Raw genomic sequence first — 18,149 nt, forward strand, 5'->3', positions numbered from 1 at the left:
GTGCCGCATCCCGCTCCCCACCCTGGTACGCAGTGGGGAGGGGGGCACCTCCACGTGACAGCCCCCAGATATGGACAGCGGAACACATTTAATGGGATGGCAGTGGGGGGGGGGGGTGTGGTGGTCGTTCCCCCTCCTCTTCCCCCCCCCAGCTCAGTGCACCAGGATCTCCATCTTGTGGCTGCCGCGCTTCTTGCACACCGGGACGTCGCCGCCGCCTTTGGCCGACTCCACCACGGTGACGGCCACGTCGCCCTTCGGGAACCGCGTGGAGAACCTGGGGGAGATTGGGGGGAAGGGGTGAAAGGGATGGGGGCACGCCCGGCCACGCCCCTCCCGCTGCCCAATGAGCTGCCTCCAATCTGGCCCCGCCCCCCTGCCGCACCCTCCTGCTGCCCAATGAGCTGCCTCCAATCTGGCCCCGCCCCCCTGCCGCACCCTCCTGCTGCCCAATGAGCTGCCTCCAATCCGACCCCGCCCCCCGGTGCCACACCTTCCTCTTGCCCAATGAGCAGCCAGATTTTCCCCCACCCTTCCCGCCACACCCCGAGCTGTGACCACGCCCCATTCCAGGCCACGCCCACTTCCGGAAACGCCCTCCCAGGCCACGCCCCCTCCAGGCCACGCCCCCAGCCCCTCGTGTACTGGTCCGCGATGCTCAGCGGCAGCGCCTGCGCGGTGGCGTCCATCAGGGTCTGATGCAGGCGGGTGACGAGCTCGATGAGGTGGGGGCTCACCAGCAGGAGGTCACCTTTACCCCCGGCAGTGGACGTCTGTGGGGCAGGGTGAGGTTTTGGGGTGGGGTCAGCATTTCTCAGCCCCCACTGCCCTCCTCCCCGTCCCCCCCACGTGTGGCCCCATACCTCCTTGAGGTGCAGCGCCAGCAGCCCATCGGAGAAGCGGCTGACGGACGCTCCTTGGATGTCGCAGAGGCTGAGCACCATTTTGGGCTGCGCTGCTTTGGGGTCGGCCAGCACCAGGTGCTCAGTGGTGAGCAGCAGCAGCCGCGGCACCGTCTGTGGGTTGGGGGGCAGTGAGTGCAGCCCTGCACCCCCCCACCCCCCCAACCCCCTTTGGGATGGGGCTTACCTTCCCGTTGGCTCTGTTCACCTTCTGCACCGCCTCGGCCATCACCAGCTTATCCTTGGCCACCGCCTGCAGCTTTTGGTACTTGCGGTTCTGCGTCAGGCCCAGGTACTCGCCACGGAAGGGCTGCTGCAGGCTGCAGATTGAAAGGGGTGGTGGGGGGGGGTCAGCTGAGACCTCCACGCTTCCCCCCAGCCCACCGTGTGTGTCCGCACCTCTGGGCGTACAGCGCCTTCTTGTCCTTGAACAGCTCGCTGGCGCACAGCTTGGCCTGCAGCATGGCGCGCTGCTGGGGTGTCAGCTGCTCCCGGTACTTCTTGCACTGCAGAGATGGGGGACGGGGTGATGCAGTGCCACCAAACCCCCACTGCGACGGGGATGCGGGGAGCCCACCCCCAACCCCCACCTTCCAGCGGTAGAAGATGCTCTTCAGCTCCTGGTTGGCATCAGATAGGAACTTATAGGGCGCAGGGGGCCAGGTCCGGTCCAGCACTGCCATCGGGGGGAGGTTCTTCTGCAGCCCCATGAGGTACTTCTGCACCTGAGGAGGGGCACAAAGGGTGGGTGGGGGTCCCCGGGCACAGCCCTGGGGGGGGGCAGGAAGGCGCTGGTCCCATCGGCGCTCACCATCCGCCGGTAGATGAAGTTGGACAGACGCGTGCAGGCGTCGGAGCGGAAGTAGCGGCGGTACATCCTGCGGGTCTGCGGACAGCGGGAGTCAGTGGGATGCGGGACCCCATGGGGTGGGACCCCCTCCCCCCGTGTTCCCCATTGGATGTGCCCCCCCACCCTCCCCCCTCCACTCCCTCCTATCCTCCCCATACAGCCCTGCCCCGACAGGGTGGGCAGAGCCAGGGCGGACAGACAGACAGCCCCGGACGCAGCAGGACAGCAGGACAGAGGAGCTCAGGGGTGCGCGGCCCCGCAGCGGGGCTCACCCCATTACCTGATACCCTTTCCAGTATGCAGAAATGGTGCTGGCGGCCAAATGACGGCGGCGCTGAACCTTCAGCTCCCGAAGGAGCCGGCGGGACTGCAGAGGGACAGCCAGAACCCAAAGAGCCCAAAGGAGGAGAGGGAAACACCAACACGCATAGCGAGCGAGATGGAGAGAAAGGGAGAAAGGCAGGAGGAGAGACGGAGGGAGATGGGGTGAGACGGTCCTGGGGGGAGCAGGACCCCCCCGACCCCCCAACTCCACAGCATCACTGCCCCAGAGTGTGACCCCAAATGCCCCCGTGGTGCACAGTGCTCACCTTCCAGCCCCGTGCGTACGCCTGCAGCAGCAGCACTGAGCGCTTCATCTGCTTGTACCTGTTCCTTTGCTGCAGGGGGGAGCAGGGGAGGGGGGGGTCACACCCAGGGACCCTCCGTGCCCCCAACCCCAGGGGGTGAATGGGGAAGAGCGCAGCACAGCCGGGACCCCCCCACCCCCACCCCTCACCATGTGGCCACGGAACCACGCAGAGATGAGGATTTGGCTCTTGCGCATCAGCTGGTAGCGCTTCCGGCAGCACCAACCACGGAACATCTTCTGGATGAGGGTGGCCAACTCGGCCACGCGCTGCTGGCGCCGCTTCTCCAGGTCAAAGAGCTGCGGATGGGGCAGCACTGAGGGCTGTGGTATCACCCAGGGACCCCCGAGGGGACGGGGGGCTCAGAGCAGGGACTGGGGGGGCTCAGAGTAGGGCTCACCCCCCCCCCCTTGCAACCAGGACCCCCCAGCTCCACACTCACGGTTCGTGGTGAGCGGATGAAGATTTTGGTGTGGCCATACGCCAACTCCTCGGGGGGGAACTTCAGCTCCGCCAGCAGCACCTCAGCGCCCTCCCTGCAGCACGTGGGGCTGCTAAGACTCTGCGCCCCACAGCAGTGGGGCTGCGAGATGGGCCGCCACCCAACCCCCCCCCCTCCCCTCCTGACCTGTCACCGCCCGTCCAGCGGGGCCAGGTCTTCCTGCTCAGCATCTTGTAGCGCTCCAGGAAGGGCTGGTAGAGCTGACGGAAGGCGTAGCCTGCACGCCTTACCCTCACGTTCTCCATCAGCCCCAGGTAGCGCACCTGAGCCAGCACCAGGTCCGGAGTGAAGAGCATCGCCGTCTTGGTGTCGTTGGGCTTGATGCACCTGGGGGGGGGGGGGGGGGCGGGGTGGGCAGCGGTGGGCGTGGGGGGGTCCCACCGCGTACCCCGCACATGCAGTCCCGCTGGGTGCTACCTGATGTAGTTGGGGTTCTTGGAGTAGAGGTTCTTCATCAGCGTCGCCACGGATGCCTTGAACTGGGAGCCGGTGGTGGGGGGCAGTTTGAGGGAGGGTCTCTGGGGGTCGCCCTCGGGGAAGAGGGAGCGCAGCAGGGTGTGCCGGGCGGCCCACATGGCCTGGGACAGGTCACGGAACAGCAGGTCGTTGTTCTTCTCGATGAAGCCCGTCACGTTGTAGGTCACCTGGGGACGGGAGCAGGGTCAGCGCATGCCCCAGCCCCATAGGAAGGATGGGATGAGGACTGGGTCAGGGTCAGCGGGGTGGGAGCACGGCCAGCGTGTGCCCCAGCCCCACGGGAAGGCTGGGATGAGGGCTGGGTGCCCTGCTGGTCCCCAGGGATGGGGCTGTGGGTGCCCTGCACCTTCCCAGCATAGTGGTGGATGCGGAAGCAGCGCAGCGGCAGGCTGACGTCGGTGACGTGTTTGGCGTTCAGCGTCTCTTTGCTCTCGTAGCGTTTGTGGGAGGCGAAGATCTGGTTCAGTTTGGTGATGAAGGTGTCCTCGTTCACAGTGCCGGGCCGCAGGCACTCCTCGTCCAGCATGGCCAGGATCCCAACCTTGCTCTATGCCGTGGGGAGGAACAGCGTCACCCCCGGCGCACCCCAAAACTGCCCCCGAAAGCCCCACTGAGCCACCTCAGGACGTGGAAACCCCACGCTGGGGGCAGGAACTCACATTCTCAATGAGGTCACAGATGATGCTGTTGTCAAAAAACTCCACTGGGGTCCATTGGATGCCCTGAAGCAGAGGGGTGTCATTCACAAACCCTGCCCCGTGGGCACCCCCGGTTGGTGTAGGGCAGGAAGCGGACATCCGGCCATGGAGACGGGGATCCCAAATCCTCCCCCCCCCCACCGCCTTCCTGCCATTGAGCTGCTCTCCCGGTGGGGGGCGGTGAGGAAGGGACGTGCTGTGGGGCCGTCTGCGGCGCTTCCCCATCCCACTGAGGCACCCCAGAGCCGCATCCCTTTGGGGTCAGCGTTACCTCTCGGACATATTCCTCCTGCTCCTCCTTCAGCGTCATCAGGATGAAGATCTGCTGCAGCTTCTCGTTGCAGTAGTTGATGATGAACTGCTCGAAGCCGTTGTCCTATGAGATAAACCACCCGAATGGCAGACCGGTGTCAAAGACCCCCCCCCCAACATCCCTCCTGCAGCCCCCACCCCACACCCCTCCTGCTGCCCCTCACCTGGAAGATCTCAAAGCCATAGATATCCAGGACTCCCATCACCTTCCTCTGCTTGCCCGGCTTTACCTGGGGCACAGAGAGGCTGAGCCACATCCGTGTCGGAGGGGGGGGGTCAGCACATGGCTGTGGGGTAACCTGGGGGCTCACCTGGATGCTGGTGTTGATGCGGTTCACCAGCCAGTCGAACAGGCGGCTGTAGATGTTCTTGGCCAGCGCGTCGCGGCCGTAGTAGCCCTGGGGAGAGGGGAGGGGGCTCACAGGGGGTCCCGGGGTGTGAGCCCACCGTGGCGGGGATGGGGTGGGGGTTACATCCCTGCTCACCTGGGAGACGCTGAGCGCAGTCAGCACGCTCTCATCCCGCACCTTCACAGTGCGTGAGCACAGCGCCTGCTCCAGAGTGCTGGGGTCCAGCCCGATCAGCTGGCTGATCTCCTGCAGCTCTGCGTGGGACAAAGCAGTGCTGGGGCTGTACTGGGGTCACGGGGGGGGTCCCATCTCATCCCCCCCCCCACCCTTGATGCCATACCCCGTGGCTCGGCGATGCTGGATGCCTCCATCCCGCTCGCCTGGAAGCAGCTGCTCAGCTTCACGTTGCCCAGTTTGAGCACCACGGCCGTCACCTCCAGCAGCGCCGTCACCTCGGCGGGCGCGAAGCCGATGATCGCCATCGCATCCTTGGGGGGAGGTGGTGGTGGTGTCAGGGGATGGGGGCGGCCAATGGGGTGTTTGGGGAGGGGGGGGGGGAAAGGGGGTCGTGCCCCCCGCCCAGCAGTACCTGCATGGCACGGAAGTTGGCGGCGTCGTCCATGCCGGGCAGCACTGACTTCTCGTGGTTCAGGTAACCGTAGTGGCTGCAGTCCGGGCGCAGCTTCAGCTGCTCTGGGGTGGGGGTGAGGGGGGGGGGGGATGTCAGCCACAGCCCCCAGACACGGCCCGACCCCCCCCCCCCCCCAGCTCCGTGCTGGGACGTACGGAGCAGCTGTGCTGAGCCCCCCGCCAGCAGCTGGTAGAAGATGTGGAAATTCCTCTCGCCCTTCACGTGGCGAACGATGCGGGATTTCTCCAGCAGATCTGCCAGGATTTGGGGGAGGGGGTGAGTATAACATGGGGGGGGGGGGCTGAGACCCCGGGGGGGGGGGCGGGGGGGGGAGCAGCACTGACAGTTACTGATGACCCCTCCCAGGGGATCTCCCTTGAAGTCGAACTCCACGTCCATGTATTTGCCCTGAGGGATGGGGATGGGGTCGGGGTGAGTGGGCCCAGGGGGGACCCCTCTCCCACAGCCCCTCCCCGCTCACTCACGAATCGGGAGGAGTTGTCATTGCGGATGGTTTTGGCATTCCCAAAGGCTGCGGAGGAGGAGGATGGGGTTATGATGGGGTTATGCAGCACCGGGTGGTGCAGTTTTGGGGGAGGGGGGGGTGATGAGTCCTGGGGTGCGTGTGGGGCACTCACCCTCCAGCACAGGGTTGGACTGCAGCAGCTGCTCCTTCACTTTGTCCACCTCCTCCCCTTTGCTGCTCACGGCCGCCACGTAGGACATCACGAGCTTGCTGGCCTCTGCAACGGGGGTGTCAGCCCTGGGAGTGCGGACCCCCCCATCCCACAGCCCCGCAGCCCCCAGCCCACCCCACCTGTCTTGCCAGCTCCGCTTTCACCAGTGATGAGGATGCATTGGTCCCGGTCCCGGTCCCGCAGTGAGCGATACGCATCATCAGCAATGGCATAGCTGTGGGGGAGTGGGACTCAGAAAGGGGCTGGGGGGGTCATGGGGGGGGGGGACAGACTCAGGAGCCTTAGCGGGACTGAGGGTTAACAGTATCTCCGTGCTCACATGTGGGGTTTCACAGCAAAGAAGTTGCAGTTGTGGTACTCCTCCACCTTCTCAGGGGTGTAGATGGGCAGCGGTTTGTAGGGGTTCACTGAGATCACCACCTCCCCAATGTATGTCTGTGGGCGAGCAGCGGTGTGTGTGCAGGGCCAGGACAGAGCACTCTGCTCCCACCCCATCCCAGAACCCATATCCACCCCTCCTCCCCATCGCAGACCCCATATCCACCACTGTTCGCCATTCCAGACCCCATATCCACCACTGTTCCCCATTCCAGACCCCATATCCACCCCTCCTCCCCATCCCAGACCCCATATCCACCACTGTTCGCCATTCCAGACCCCATATCCACTGCTGTTCCCCATTCCAGACTCCATATCCATCCCTCTCCCCATCCCAGACCCCATATCCACCACTGTTCGCCATTCCAGACCCCATATCCACTGCTGTTCCCCATTCCAGACTCCATACCTCATCGTTGCTCCCCATTCCAGACCCCACATCCATCCCTCTCCCCATCCCAGACCCATATCCACCCCTCTCCCCACCCCAGACCCCATACCCACCCCCTACTCCCACCCACCCCCTTACCCCCCCCCAACCCCCACTCCCCGCCCCATCCCCGCATCCCGGTGCCCACGTAGATTTCCCCGCGGCTGAAGCGCTCCTGCAGGGTGCGGAGGAGGGACTCCTCGCTGAGCGGGTCCAGCATCACCAGATCCCCGACGGCCGCAGCATCCAGAAGAGAGGTGGTGGCTTCCATGGCCGGGGGTTGCGCGGTTCCTGGGGCAGAGAGGCGGGGGCTGCGCTGGGTACCCCCTCCTCTTCGAGGCTCACAGAGGCTCCAGGGCAGCTCCGGGAGGAGCGCGGAGCCGGCAGGAAGCGGGGACACCTGGGCTCTATTCTTGAGGCTGGGATTAATTCAGCCTCCGCTTCCTCCCTCCTTCCGGGCCGGGGGAGAGCTGAGCTCGGGGCTGGGGGGGGGGGGGGGACCGAGGGGGTCGCGGCTCCGCCCAACCCCCGCCCTTTACCTGGTGCGCTCCCCGCGACCTTCAGCCCCGCTTCACCTTCAGCTCCCCGGGGCTGTAAACCCAGCCCTGCCGTCGGGGCCGGGGAAAGTTCATGGGCGGGGGGTGGCGAAGGGGCGGGGGGGAGGTGGGGTGGGGGAGGCGGTGGCAGCAGCCGTCGAGCAGAACGGGGCCGGCCGAGACCCCGCGGGGGGCTGCAGCGTCCTCCGAGCCGGCAGCGGCACGGAGCGCTCCGACGATGAAGAGGGGGGGGTTTGGGACCAGAGCCCCTCGCAGCACCGGGGCAGCCCCGGGATTCCCCGTGGGGTCGGGGCTCGGGGTCCTCGTGTGCCACCTCCCTCCCTCCCTCCCTCCCTCCCCCCCGGGCGCGGTACCCTCGGCCGGGAGCGGTGGGTCGGCTCTCACCTGCGGTTTGCGGGACGCCGGCTGCGGGAGTGGCCGAAGCGGGGCTGCCTCCCGGCCAGGACCCGCACAGGGGTTGGCCCCGTCCGGCCCACGAAGGGGCGGGGGCCCAGAGCCCTCCCTCGGGGCAGGGAAACTGAGGCACGCAGCGGCAGCCCCGAGCCGTGGGGTTGCCCTGTGCGGGGTCCCGGCCCGCAGCGCTGCCGCCTTCCCGCAGCAGGAACAAGCCGAGAAATGCAATTGTGGCCGAACAAACAAAAGGAGCTTCCTCCCGGGGCTCCGGGAAACCGGGGCAAGGTACAGAGCTGGCAGCAGCCGGGGCCACTCCCGGGAAGACGTGAGATCCTGGGCTGCCAGCAAAGGGCCCTGCAGTGGGCAGAGGGGAGCAGAACAAATGGGGCTCACCGTCATGAAAATACACCTTTATTAAAAAATACAATCATCTTCACTCTGCGTTAGCCACGTGAAACGGATGGGGGGGAAGGGGGGAGTGCAGCTATAGAAGTTGCTGGCACCAAAGCGGCGGGGAAGGGGAAGAAAACCTGGGCCAGAAACACATGGACAGCAAACCCTGGGGCAGCAGCACAAGCGAGGGGCATTGAGGCAGCAGCAGGAGGGCAGTAAGGCTACAGCAGGGCAGGTTTATTGCTAAAACGTTGCATAGATCGGGGGGCGTTTCCTCTATGCTCGCGCTTTGTCAAAGCTTGTACTGTCCTGACTGCCAGAGAGGCAGCAGCAAAGCTCCCACCCTGCACGGTGGGGCAGCCCCCGGGGCCAGAGGGCTGAAAGCAGAGAGCAGCAGCAGCTCCCACACGCTGGGAGCAGGACCCGTATCACAGGCACTTAGGGGCACCTTCACAAATGTTCCTTGAGCTCTGCAGTGAACCAGAGGGGTCCCCGGAGCTGCATCTCTGCCTATGAAGCACAGGGAGTTTTTTTGGTATTAAAACAAGGCAGAGTCACAGCTGGAGCCCTCTGGCACCTTTGGTGAGCAGCAGCACGAGGAGGAGCAGCCCGGCAGCAAGCAGGTGCTGAGCACGCAGGTACTGTCAGGAGAGGTCCAAAGTTCCCCTTTATGAACGTGTCATCCCCGTGGGGACATGCATGCGAGATGGACCTTTTGCTCCATCCACACCCTGAAAGGCAGAGACGCCTTTGGCAGAGAGAGGGCGTGCGGACCCAGAGCAGAGCAGAGGGGCTCCTCCTGCCCCCCCATGGCAGCAGCAATGGGGCACAGGGCTCAGCGTGCCCCACACAAAGCCCCTATAATGTGTGCACCACAAGCAAATGCACCAAGAGCCCGGATGGCTCCAGTCCGCCTCCAGTCAGGACCAGTGTGCCACATCAGCAGCGCAGATCTCGGTGTCCCCACCAGGGTCAGCTCCCTGCACCCTTCTGCCAACGAGAGCTGCACTGATAAAAGCTTTTGTGCCTCAGCTGGGCAGGAGCAGCCCTGGGAAGAGTCAGCTCCCTTCATCCTCTTAGCAGCTCTGCGGCAGAGCCAGGCTTGCAGCAGCCCACCTTGGGGCGGAATCGGAGGTGCTGGGCACAACAACACCAACTCAGCCCTGTACAGAAGGTTTTGGGCACTGTGGGTGTCAGGGAAGCAGGGAACCACAGCAGTTCTGCTGCTCGCCCTCGTGGGTGTGGGGCAGCTGACCTCAATCAGCAGTCAGGAGGGTTGTGGGACCACGAGCAGCTCGGGCCGTCTCTTCGTGGAGAAAGTCTTCCTCCTCGTCCTCCTCAAAGAGCTGCTCCTCGAGGAACACCCCGCCCAGGCCGTATTCCTGCTCATGGAAGGACACTTCGCTGGCAGTGAGGTGGGAGGCACCACCCACAAACTCAGCAAACCTGGGAAGAAGCAGCAAAAAAACACATTGTGTGGTTACATCTGAGCGTCCTGGCACGAGGGAAAGGCTCTGAGCGCTCAGACACACTGTGTCTGTTTAGCCACGGGCAGAGCTGCATCCAGCACAGAGAAGGCCGGATCAGGGCTGGAGTTATCTGTCCTTGCTTTGCTGCATGCCCTGCTTCCACACAGCAGGGATCTTCAGTGCCTCAGTCTCCCTTCCTCTAAAGCCACGGAGCAACTGTGGGCTTCCAGCTGAGGTTGGCCACCTCACTCTCAGGGGACATTACCTTTTGGGAGATTGGATGCGGGACACTGCAGTCCAGGCAGAGAAATCTGGGCTTCTGCAGTAGTTTCGAAGCTCCTCGAGGGCTTTGCGTGTCTCCACCTCACCCTGGATGCGGTATTCCTCTTCGGTCAGCAGGCGAGGGGGGCTCGGCCCCAGCCGGGCACTCTGTACTCTCCTACCAGCAGAATGGCACTGGTTACAGCCCAGACTGGGCCCCCAGGAGCAGGGTCAGGAGCAGAGCATGTCCCTCTGGCATCTGCATCTTGCTCCTGAGAGAGACCCCCAGCTGTGAGGAGCGGGACGCTGCGTCACACCAACGTGGGGAGGAGGGACGCAACCTTCCCCGTGTTCCCACCCCAGCAGAAACACCTTGGTTCTGCAATGTGGGCTCCACGCAGCAGCTCACCCTGCCCGGGGAACTGAGAGTCAGCAGCAAACACTCACTTGTAGACACCATAGACCCACTGCAGGGGGTAGTCCATGTTCTTGGTGCAGACAGCGATGACCACCAAGGCCAGGGCGATGGGGCGGATCTGGATGCCCAAATACATCAGCGCGAGGCCCAGGAGCTGCAGGGCCCAGGAGAGCAGGTTGATGCTGCGCTCGTTCTCCAGCGGGCCGTACCTGTAGCACACTCCAAAGCTCACAAAGCCCATGAGCAGCAGGTAGCCTGCAGGAGAGCAGAGGAATCAGGCACGGGGTGCTCCCATGGCGCTGCCTCAACCTGGAGATGCTGAGCAGCGCCTGCCAGGGCTGCAGCCAAACCTGGTACTGCAGTTTCCCCCCTCTCAGGAGCTCAAAAACAACACCAGCTGCAATGAGGACAGCAGGAGGCCCCAGCATTTCCCACCAGCGTGCTGCAGCTCCAGAAAGAGTCACGTGGAGTGGTGAGCTGGTGGGTCTGAGAGCCCACACGTACCTAGCAGGTACTGCCAGTAGGACTTGCATATCTCCCGCAGGTTCTTGAAGACCAGCTGAAGCAGGTACAGGGAAAAGGACCAGCCTCCTACCAGCAGGAAGTAAACAGGACTTTTCTAGGAGAGAAAACAGGAGAATCGAGAGAGGCTGTCGGCAGAAGACATTGATGGCTGCATCCCTTCAACCACTACGCCTTGCTCTACATGAGGCCAAATCCACAACAAAACAGAACGAGGCCACAAGATCTATCACCCAGAGTTTCACTCACCTTGGGCATGGCCTTGGACATCACGTAGATGAGGATGAGCAGTGAGGCCAGCAAACCAATGCTTATCCCAGCTGAGTAGAAGAAGAGCTGGCTCCTGCAGAGGTCACACACGTGCACAAGGTATTTCACAGCTTACGAGATGATGCCTGTGCACCAGCATACCTGCTGGCAGTAACCCCTGGCAGCACATAGGCTGAGCATCCCAGTGCCAACAGAAGGGCACCTCACATTCCCAAAACCTCACAGGGAAATTGCACAGAGCCCCACAAAGCTCATGGAGTAAGGCCTGGCAAGCCCTGCAGGCACAGAGAAGCAGACAGAAATACTCTGCCTTCCCACAGCACCCACACAAAGGAGTCCATCTGCAAATCCAGCTCCCAGGAGACAGGAGGCAACTCACCTGCTCAGCATGTCCCCACAGAAGAACAACAGCAGGCCCAGGAAGAAAACCAGGAACAATTTAGGGTCGAACCCTGGAAGAAGAACAAACCCAGGTTAGGAGAAATCCCAGCAGGGTACCCTGAGTGCAAGCTCCATCCTGACACACTGACAGCAAGCAAGGAGGAGCAATGCCCAAGGCAAAGCTCTGACAAGTGCCTTGTGTCCCTCCCCTTCTGTAACCCAAGGAATGGGAGTATTCCTCCTCTGCAAGCCCGTTTTTCTTTGCTGCATGCAGCAGCACAAGCTCGTTGTCCTTTATGGGAGGACCCACTGCCCCAGCACAGACCAGACATACAGCGGGACAGCACGATGCAGTATTTGGTGCCGTCCTCCAGCAGCTCAACCTTCAGGCAGGTTTTGTTGCTGTAGAGATCCACGTCGATGTTGGTGCTGTTCAGTTTCTCCTTCAGCAGGGAGGAGAGGAAGTTCCACACCTTGGACTCCTCCAACTCCCTCAGCTCCTCCTCGCTGCCCACCTGGGTGACGCGGATCACGCGGTCGCTGTTCACCTGGATCTGCGTGGGGGGGGGAAATCACACGTGGGCATCCTCAGGGTGGGCTCAGCCCTGCGGCCCCACAGAACCTCCCCTCCCCTCCCCCGCCCCCCCCCCCACCTGCATCCTGGTCCAGATGTCCCTCCAGCACGGGCTGTGCACGTTGGTGTAGCAGAAGTGGTGCGAGGCGGCGCAGCAGCACGCAGAGCCCTCCTGCAGAGCGGTCACCTTCTCCTTAACATCTTCACAGCACAGAGCTGAGGAGGACGACTCAGCAACGCAACGGGAATGCGACACCCCCATCCCATCCCCCACCGCCCGACGCGGGGTGCTCTCCTCCCGAGGGACCCCCCCCCCGTGCACACGCGGTGGCGCAGGACGAGCCCTCACCCGGGACGCGCTGCGTCTCCCCACGGCCGTCCCGCTCCCCTCAGCTCCACACCAGAGCCCCCTCAGCCCAACGCGAGGCCCCCCCAGGCCCACACGAGGCCCCTCGGGCCCGGAGCGCTGCGCATGGCCGGGCCTGCGACGCCATCCAGAGCCCCGTGGGGACGTTGCTCGCTGCCCGTGAAGACCCCGTATAACACCACGCCGCGCACCTGCACCGCCTAGCGGAAGCGGCAGAAGGAGCAGCAGCAGCGCGCCCAGGAGCCGCCGCTGCCCCGGGACCGCTTTCATCCCTCCCGCCATGGCGTCTCCGCCAACTTCCTCTTCCGCCGCCCCACCCACCCCGGCGACGGCAGAGGAGTACGAGGCAGCATCCAATGAGAGAGCGAGGCCCGTCTGACGTCATCAATCCGTGACGGCTGAAGGGACCAATAAGAAGGCGGCTTCCCCGAGGTCCCCATCGCTTGAAGTGTTGACTGACAGCGCATTCAGCCTATCAGCATAGCACAGGCAGGACCCGGGTTTGGTCCCGCCCACGGTTACCAAGGTCACCGCCATGAGCTCTGCTCAATCTCGAAGCCGGCCCACACCATAGCAACCGCGAGCCCCACCTTAGCAACGAGTTTGACAGGCATCCACCTCAGCCTATCAGCGCTCAGCCGCGGCTCTCCCGCCCCTCTCCCCCCAAGCCGGCTTGATTGACAAGCGGCTCCGCCTATCAGGAGGCGGCATCTCGTTGTTTGCGTGGGGGTCTCTGCGGGGCACGGGGGAGCGGTCTCCGCACCGGGCTCCCCTCGGCTGCGTGATGCCCACTCGGGACCCCCCGACGTGGGGAAGGGGCGGCTCAGGAGGGGTTGTGGGGGGAGCACCGGCCGTGCTCAGCAGCCGCCCCCACCCCCCCGGCGCTCGGCTCTGTGGGCGGAACGGGCTCGGGCGGCCCCCCCGGGCCGTGGGCGGCGGAGCCGGGAAGCGGCGGGGCCGTGGGCGGAGGATGTGCGTCAGCCGGGGGCAGCCTGGGAACGGCCGGACCCCGGGGGGGGGGGGGGGCTGGGACTGCTCGGCCGTCGGTGGTCTGTGGGGTGGCGGGGGGGGGGGGGGGTGCGGAGCGGGACTGTGCTGTGGGGATGGAGCGGGACGGGACCCCCACACCTCCCCCCGACGGCCCCGGAACGCGGCGCTGCGCTGTCGTGTCCCCCCCCCACGCGGGGCAGAGGGCGCGGGGGCGGTGGCGCCGGCGCGGTATAAATAGTGCCGGGCTGAGGCCGGGGGGGGGGGGGGGGGGGTCGGGGCGATGCCCGCGGGGGGAGGGCTGAAAGATTCCTCTCCACCTCCCCACCGGACCCGACCCGCTCTGCCCGGGGCTGCTCGCTCTGACGGCCCCCCATCCTTCCTCCCCCCCCGCGGGAGGCTGAGCGGCAGAGCCCGGACCCCGCGGCGGTCCCACAGCCGGGAGGTGGCGCGGGGCTGCGGGGGGAGGGGGCACCGACACCCCCGGTGACAGCCGTGGTCCCTCAGATGCGGGGTCGCCCCGGGTCTCGGTGTCCCCCCCCCGCAGGCTCCGGTTGCCCCGAGCGGAGCCCGCCCGGGCCCCCAACCCCGCTTCCCCACTGCTCCGCGGCCGTCGGTTCACCGCGTTCTGCCCGACGGGACCCCCGGTGCCGCCGCACGCCCCGGGCGCAGCCGCTCCCTCCCGTCCCGGTTCGGTTGGGGGGGGATAGGGCGGTCCCACTGTTCCCCCCCCTCTCGCTGCCGCCTCCCACGCCGCGCTCAGCGGGGGCGGCAGCCGCGGGATCCGCCTCCGGAGCCTCCCACGCCGCGCCGCAGCCGGGGCCGCTGCTATTTCTCGGTACCGCCCGTGTGGGCGGCGCGCAGAGCGGCGCGGCGCGGCGGAGCGAACGCGCACGGCGCGGCCGCGGGACCCCCGAACACCCCCCGGGACTCCGGAGCCCCCCGGAACCGTCCGTCCATGCCCACGGGGTGCGCGTAGCGGCCGGACGGGGCTGCAGCCCGCGGTGAGCGAGCGGGGGGGGGTATCGGGGGAGGGGGGAGTCGGGGGGTGCGCCGTGACATCGCTGTCCCCGTGGGGTTGGGGCAGCCCTGGGTGTGTTTTGCTCCACGTGGGGTGGGGGCACGGGTGGGTCTGTGAGGTGTGAACGGGGGGGGGTTATTGCTCTGCCGTGAGGCCCCATTCGTGTCCATGTTGGGATCAGGGGAGATGTGGGCGTGGGGGTCCAGCCTGGCCCAGGGAGCACGTGGGGGCCTGAGTGCCCGGTGGGGTCTGCAGAGCCCTCTGGGTACCTCCAGGCCAAAGTGGGGGGGGGGGACTGGGGCTGCTGGGACGTTGCTGTCCCCGGGGGTTGGGAAGGACTGGGGCAGCCCTGGGTGTGTTCTGCCCCAAGCGGTGCGCCGTGGGGTGGGAGCACGGGTGGGGCCGCGGGGTGTGGGATGGGGGCGGGGGGGGTTCCCAGCTCCTCAGTGGGGCCCCGCTCGTGTCTGTGTTGGGGTCGGTACAGCTGTGGGTGCGGGGTCTGCTCCGAGCTGAGTTGCACGTGTGGCTCTGGATGCTCAGTGGAGCCCCGCGTTGCCCTCTGAGTGCCCCCAGGCCAAAAGGCGGGGGGGTGCAGCTCAGACCCGGGGCTTGTGGGGGTGTCCGTCCGTCCCTCCTCGCCCCATCACGCCGTCTGTCTGTCCCGCAGGCGCGCCATGGCCGTGCCCCGCACGCTGGGGGAGCTGCAGCTGTACCGGGTGCTGCAGCGTGCCAACCTGCTGGGCTACTACGAGACCTTCATCCAGCAAGGAGGGGACGACGTGCAGCAGCTGTGCGAGGCGGGCGAGGAGGAGTTCCTGGAGATCATGGCGCTGGTGGGCATGGCCACCAAACCGCTGCACGTCCGCCGCCTGCAGAAGGCACTGCGAGAGTGGGCGTCCAACCCGGGGCTCTTCAGCCAGCCGGTGCCGGCCGTGCCCGTCAGCAGCATCCCGCTCTTCAAGCTGTCCGACGGGAGCGGGCGCAAATCGCTCAGCAACGGGCACGCCAGCCCCGGCGAGGCTGCGGGGAAAGGGGGGGGAAGCGCGGGGACGCCCCCCGCCCGCAGCCCCACGGAGCCCCCGGAGAAGCTGTCGCCGTCGGGGGTGCCGCCGTGGCCGGGTAGGAGCACCCCCGAATCGGAGGGCGGTGGGGATGAGGAGCCGGGCGCTCCTCCCTTCTCGCCGGGGGGCGCCGAGCAGGCCGTCGGGCAGCGATGCGTTGGAGCCGGAGTTGGTGCGGACGGTGGCGGAGAGCGTCGAGCGGCTGCTGCAGAGCTGCCCCCGGGGGGGGGACGCGGAGCTGCGGGCTCTGCTAAAGCTCAATAAGAAGTTGGCCAAAGCCGTGGGGCACATCTTCCAGCTGGAAGACGGCGACCGGCAGAAGGAGGAGGAGATCCGGCGGCACAGCGCGATCTACGGCCGCGGTGATGCGCGGCGCCGGGAGGGCAAACAGCTGACGCTGCACGAGGTGGGGGTCGGGGTGGGGGTGCCCCCCAGTGGATGGGGATGGGGGCCGTGCCGGGCTGGGGGCTCCCTGTGCCCTCTCCCCCCCCCCCTCCCTCCCCCGCTGCCGCTCACGGCTCTGTGCCCGCAGCTCATCATCAACGAGGCGGCCGCGCAGTTCTGCCTGCGGGACAATTCGCTGCTGCTGCGGCGCGTTGAGCTCTTCTCGCTGTCGCGACAGGTCGCGAGGGAGAGCACCTACCTGTCCTCGCTCAAGGTGTCCAGGTGAGAGCCGGAGTCCTCCAGCGCCCCCCACACACCCCCCTCCCGCAGCCCACGCGTGGGGTTCCCCCCATGGGAGCTGCACAACCACCACCACCTCCACCGCCGGCAATTCCGGGCGGGGGTGGGGGCCGCGAGTTCCCCTTTCCATTGCTGAGGCAGTTTGGTGTGCAGGTGGGGGGCGGGGGGGGGGGGGGGCACAACACAGGGGATGCTGTTGGAGATCGAGGGGGAACCCCCCCATCCTGAGTTCCTCCATTCTGACCCCCCAGTCCCGACCTCCCTTACCCCCCCTCTCCCCCCCCCCAAAGGCTCCGCTGGCGCTGCTCTGCGCCCTCCCCGTGCCCCCCCCGCTTCGGTTCCATCTGTGCCAGACCCCGCTGCGCCCCACAGCACCGCCCCGCAGCGTGGGGGGGGAGGGGGGAGCAGTGCGGTGCTGCCCCCGCACTGACGCAGCCCTTTGTGCTCCCACCCGCACAGGGCACAGCCCGAGGACGGCGGGGCCAGCGCGGCCAAGCGGCTCAAACAGGAGGTGGGTGCGGGGCTGTATGCGGGGGGGGGGGGGGGGGGAGGGAGGGGGATGCGTGCACCGGGGGTGCACACGCGTGTGCGTGCATGCACAGCTGTGAGCGTGGGCAGCGGTCGCCCACGCGTAGGTGTGACGGCTCGGCGCGCTCGGGGCTGTGTGCGGGAGCGGCAGGGGGGGAGGGCCCGGCGCTCACCCGTGTGCTCCGTGCAGGTGGGGGAGCAGAGCCGCCCCGACCCCCCCCCGCTGGGGTCGGACCTCCACGCGCCCCCATACCGCGTCGGCAATGAGGAGGATGCGGGGGGAGCGGCCGGAGAGAGCCCGGACGGCCACGCGCAGGGTGAGTGGGGGCACTGCGGGGCAGATGGCGGCCGCCCACCCCACGTCCCGTCCCCGACCCCCCCGAGGTGACCCTTTCCCTCTCTTCGCAGCGGCGGGGCTCTGTCCCCGGCTGACCCCCCCGCCCGGCGCTGCCCCCGACGCGCCCCTCGCGCTCCCCCCGCACGGGCTTTGGAGCCGTCACATTCTGCAGCAGACGCTGATGGATGAGGGGCTGCGCCTGGCGCGATTGGTCTCCCACGAACGCGTGGGGCGGCTCAGCCCCTGCCTGCCTGGGAAGCCCCCAGGTGAGCCCCCCGGCCCAGGTGACCCCCCCCATCTCAACCCCAGGGGAGCCCCTCCACGTGATCCCTCCATCCCAGCCCCAGGGGAGCCCCCAAGTGAGCCCCCCCCCCCACCAGATGAGCCCCAGCCATAGGGGATCCCCAGGTGTGCCCCATCCTGCCCTCCCCCCCCCCCCCGCCCCTTGTAAGCCCCCCCCTCCGGCCCCATGGAGCCCGCGGGGGCTGCGGGCGCTGCCTCCCCCCGGCATTCGGTGGGGCTCTGACCCCTCTCTCCCTGCAGAATTCGAGGACGGATTGGCGGAGCGCGGCCCCCCGGTCCCCCCAGACCCCCCCCGCGGCACCATCAAGGTGGAGCAGGAGAACAGCCGGCAGTGAGGCCCCGCGCCCCCCTCCCCACTCCCTCCCCCACGACTAACGAAGCAATAACGGGCGGAGAGCCGGGGGGCCAACAGCAGTGGGGCAATGGGTGCTGGGGGGGGGGGGGTGCTCCACCATTGCCCCCCCCCACATCCAACCCCCCCGCACGGTTACCTCAGCCGCAGCGCCCCCCCCCCTCCCGCAGCAGCAATATTCCCTCCTCCATCCATGTTCTGAGCACGGGACCCCCCCCATGGACTAAAGCCCGATGTGCAGAGCCCCCCCCCCCCCCCCCCTCCCCAGGCCATTCATCGCCGCGTGCAGCCGCCCACGCCCGGATTGGTGCTGGCACGCAGCCCCCGCAGCGCACGCACGTGCTGTGTTCCATCCACCCCCCCCCCCCACCATCCGTGCACACGCACCGCCCCCCCCCCCCCCCCCCCGCATGC

The 18,149-nt window shown here is 66.7% G+C and overlaps 3 protein-coding genes and 1 non-coding gene across 13 annotated transcripts; 2 read left to right on the forward strand and 2 right to left on the reverse strand.

Moving 5' to 3' along the window:
- Window positions 1–69: 69 nt before the first annotated feature.
- Window positions 70–7,833, reverse strand: MYO1A (myosin IA). Of its 4 annotated transcripts, XM_015300393.4 has the most exons (30): window positions 7,799–7,833; window positions 7,397–7,462; window positions 7,006–7,148; window positions 6,369–6,484; window positions 6,169–6,263; window positions 5,990–6,094; window positions 5,837–5,883; window positions 5,696–5,759; window positions 5,507–5,605; window positions 5,310–5,413; window positions 5,061–5,208; window positions 4,856–4,974; window positions 4,682–4,768; window positions 4,535–4,600; window positions 4,330–4,434; window positions 4,020–4,082; window positions 3,707–3,907; window positions 3,301–3,527; window positions 3,010–3,210; window positions 2,824–2,917; window positions 2,531–2,680; window positions 2,343–2,411; window positions 2,033–2,119; window positions 1,714–1,788; window positions 1,493–1,627; window positions 1,302–1,408; window positions 1,090–1,222; window positions 864–1,016; window positions 646–773; window positions 70–277 (listed from the first exon to the last, which is right to left on the reverse strand). In XM_015300393.4, the coding sequence occupies exons 3-30, from the start codon at window positions 7,126–7,128 to the stop codon at window positions 154–156; spliced, it is 3,225 nt and encodes a 1,074-aa protein (XP_015155879.1). In that variant the 5' UTR covers window positions 7,129–7,148; window positions 7,397–7,462; window positions 7,799–7,833; the 3' UTR covers window positions 70–153. The 4 variants fall into 4 exon arrangements, with proteins under 4 accessions (XP_015155879.1, XP_015155878.1, XP_040510683.1 ...); XM_015300392.4 differs by lacking the exon at window positions 7,397–7,462; XM_040654749.2 differs by lacking the exon at window positions 2,033–2,119.
- Window positions 7,834–8,202: 369 nt separating this feature from the next.
- Window positions 8,203–13,011, reverse strand: NEMP1 (nuclear envelope integral membrane protein 1). Of its 7 annotated transcripts, none has more exons than XM_040654892.2 (10): window positions 12,654–12,776; window positions 12,175–12,267; window positions 11,905–12,075; window positions 11,520–11,592; window positions 11,120–11,213; window positions 10,853–10,967; window positions 10,378–10,603; window positions 9,935–10,108; window positions 9,456–9,646; window positions 8,203–9,363 (listed from the first exon to the last, which is right to left on the reverse strand). In XM_040654892.2, the coding sequence occupies exons 1-9, from the start codon at window positions 12,742–12,744 to the stop codon at window positions 9,457–9,459; spliced, it is 1,227 nt and encodes a 408-aa protein (XP_040510826.1). In that variant the 5' UTR covers window positions 12,745–12,776; the 3' UTR covers window positions 8,203–9,363; window position 9,456. The 7 variants fall into 7 exon arrangements, with proteins under 7 accessions (XP_040510826.1, XP_001232567.3, XP_040510827.1 ...); XM_001232566.7 differs by having other exon boundaries at window positions 11,856–12,075; window positions 12,175–12,311; XM_040654893.2 differs by lacking the exon at window positions 12,654–12,776 and adding an exon at window positions 12,784–13,011 and having other exon boundaries at window positions 8,203–9,646.
- A 382-nt stretch (window positions 13,012–13,393) lies between these two features.
- NAB2 (NGFI-A binding protein 2) lies at window positions 13,394–18,108 on the forward strand. The gene is given in 8 exon segments (XM_025145522.3): window positions 13,394–14,453; window positions 15,138–15,671; window positions 15,673–15,937; window positions 16,064–16,197; window positions 16,675–16,726; window positions 16,934–17,060; window positions 17,152–17,346; window positions 17,624–18,108. Coding segments are annotated over 8 exon segments (1,899 nt in total). The 5' UTR covers window positions 13,394–13,956; the 3' UTR covers window positions 17,719–18,108.
- Window positions 13,923–13,983, forward strand: MIR12267 (microRNA mir-12267). Its single transcript, NR_162034.1, has one exon. It is a non-coding gene; the product is annotated as a microRNA mir-12267 (primary transcript).
- Window positions 18,109–18,149: the final 41 nt, after the last annotated feature.

The sequence above is a fragment of the Gallus gallus genome, chromosome 34 (assembly GCF_016699485.2).
Source record: "Gallus gallus isolate bGalGal1 chromosome 34, bGalGal1.mat.broiler.GRCg7b, whole genome shotgun sequence".
NCBI classification, from domain to species: domain Eukaryota; kingdom Metazoa; phylum Chordata; class Aves; order Galliformes; family Phasianidae; genus Gallus; species Gallus gallus.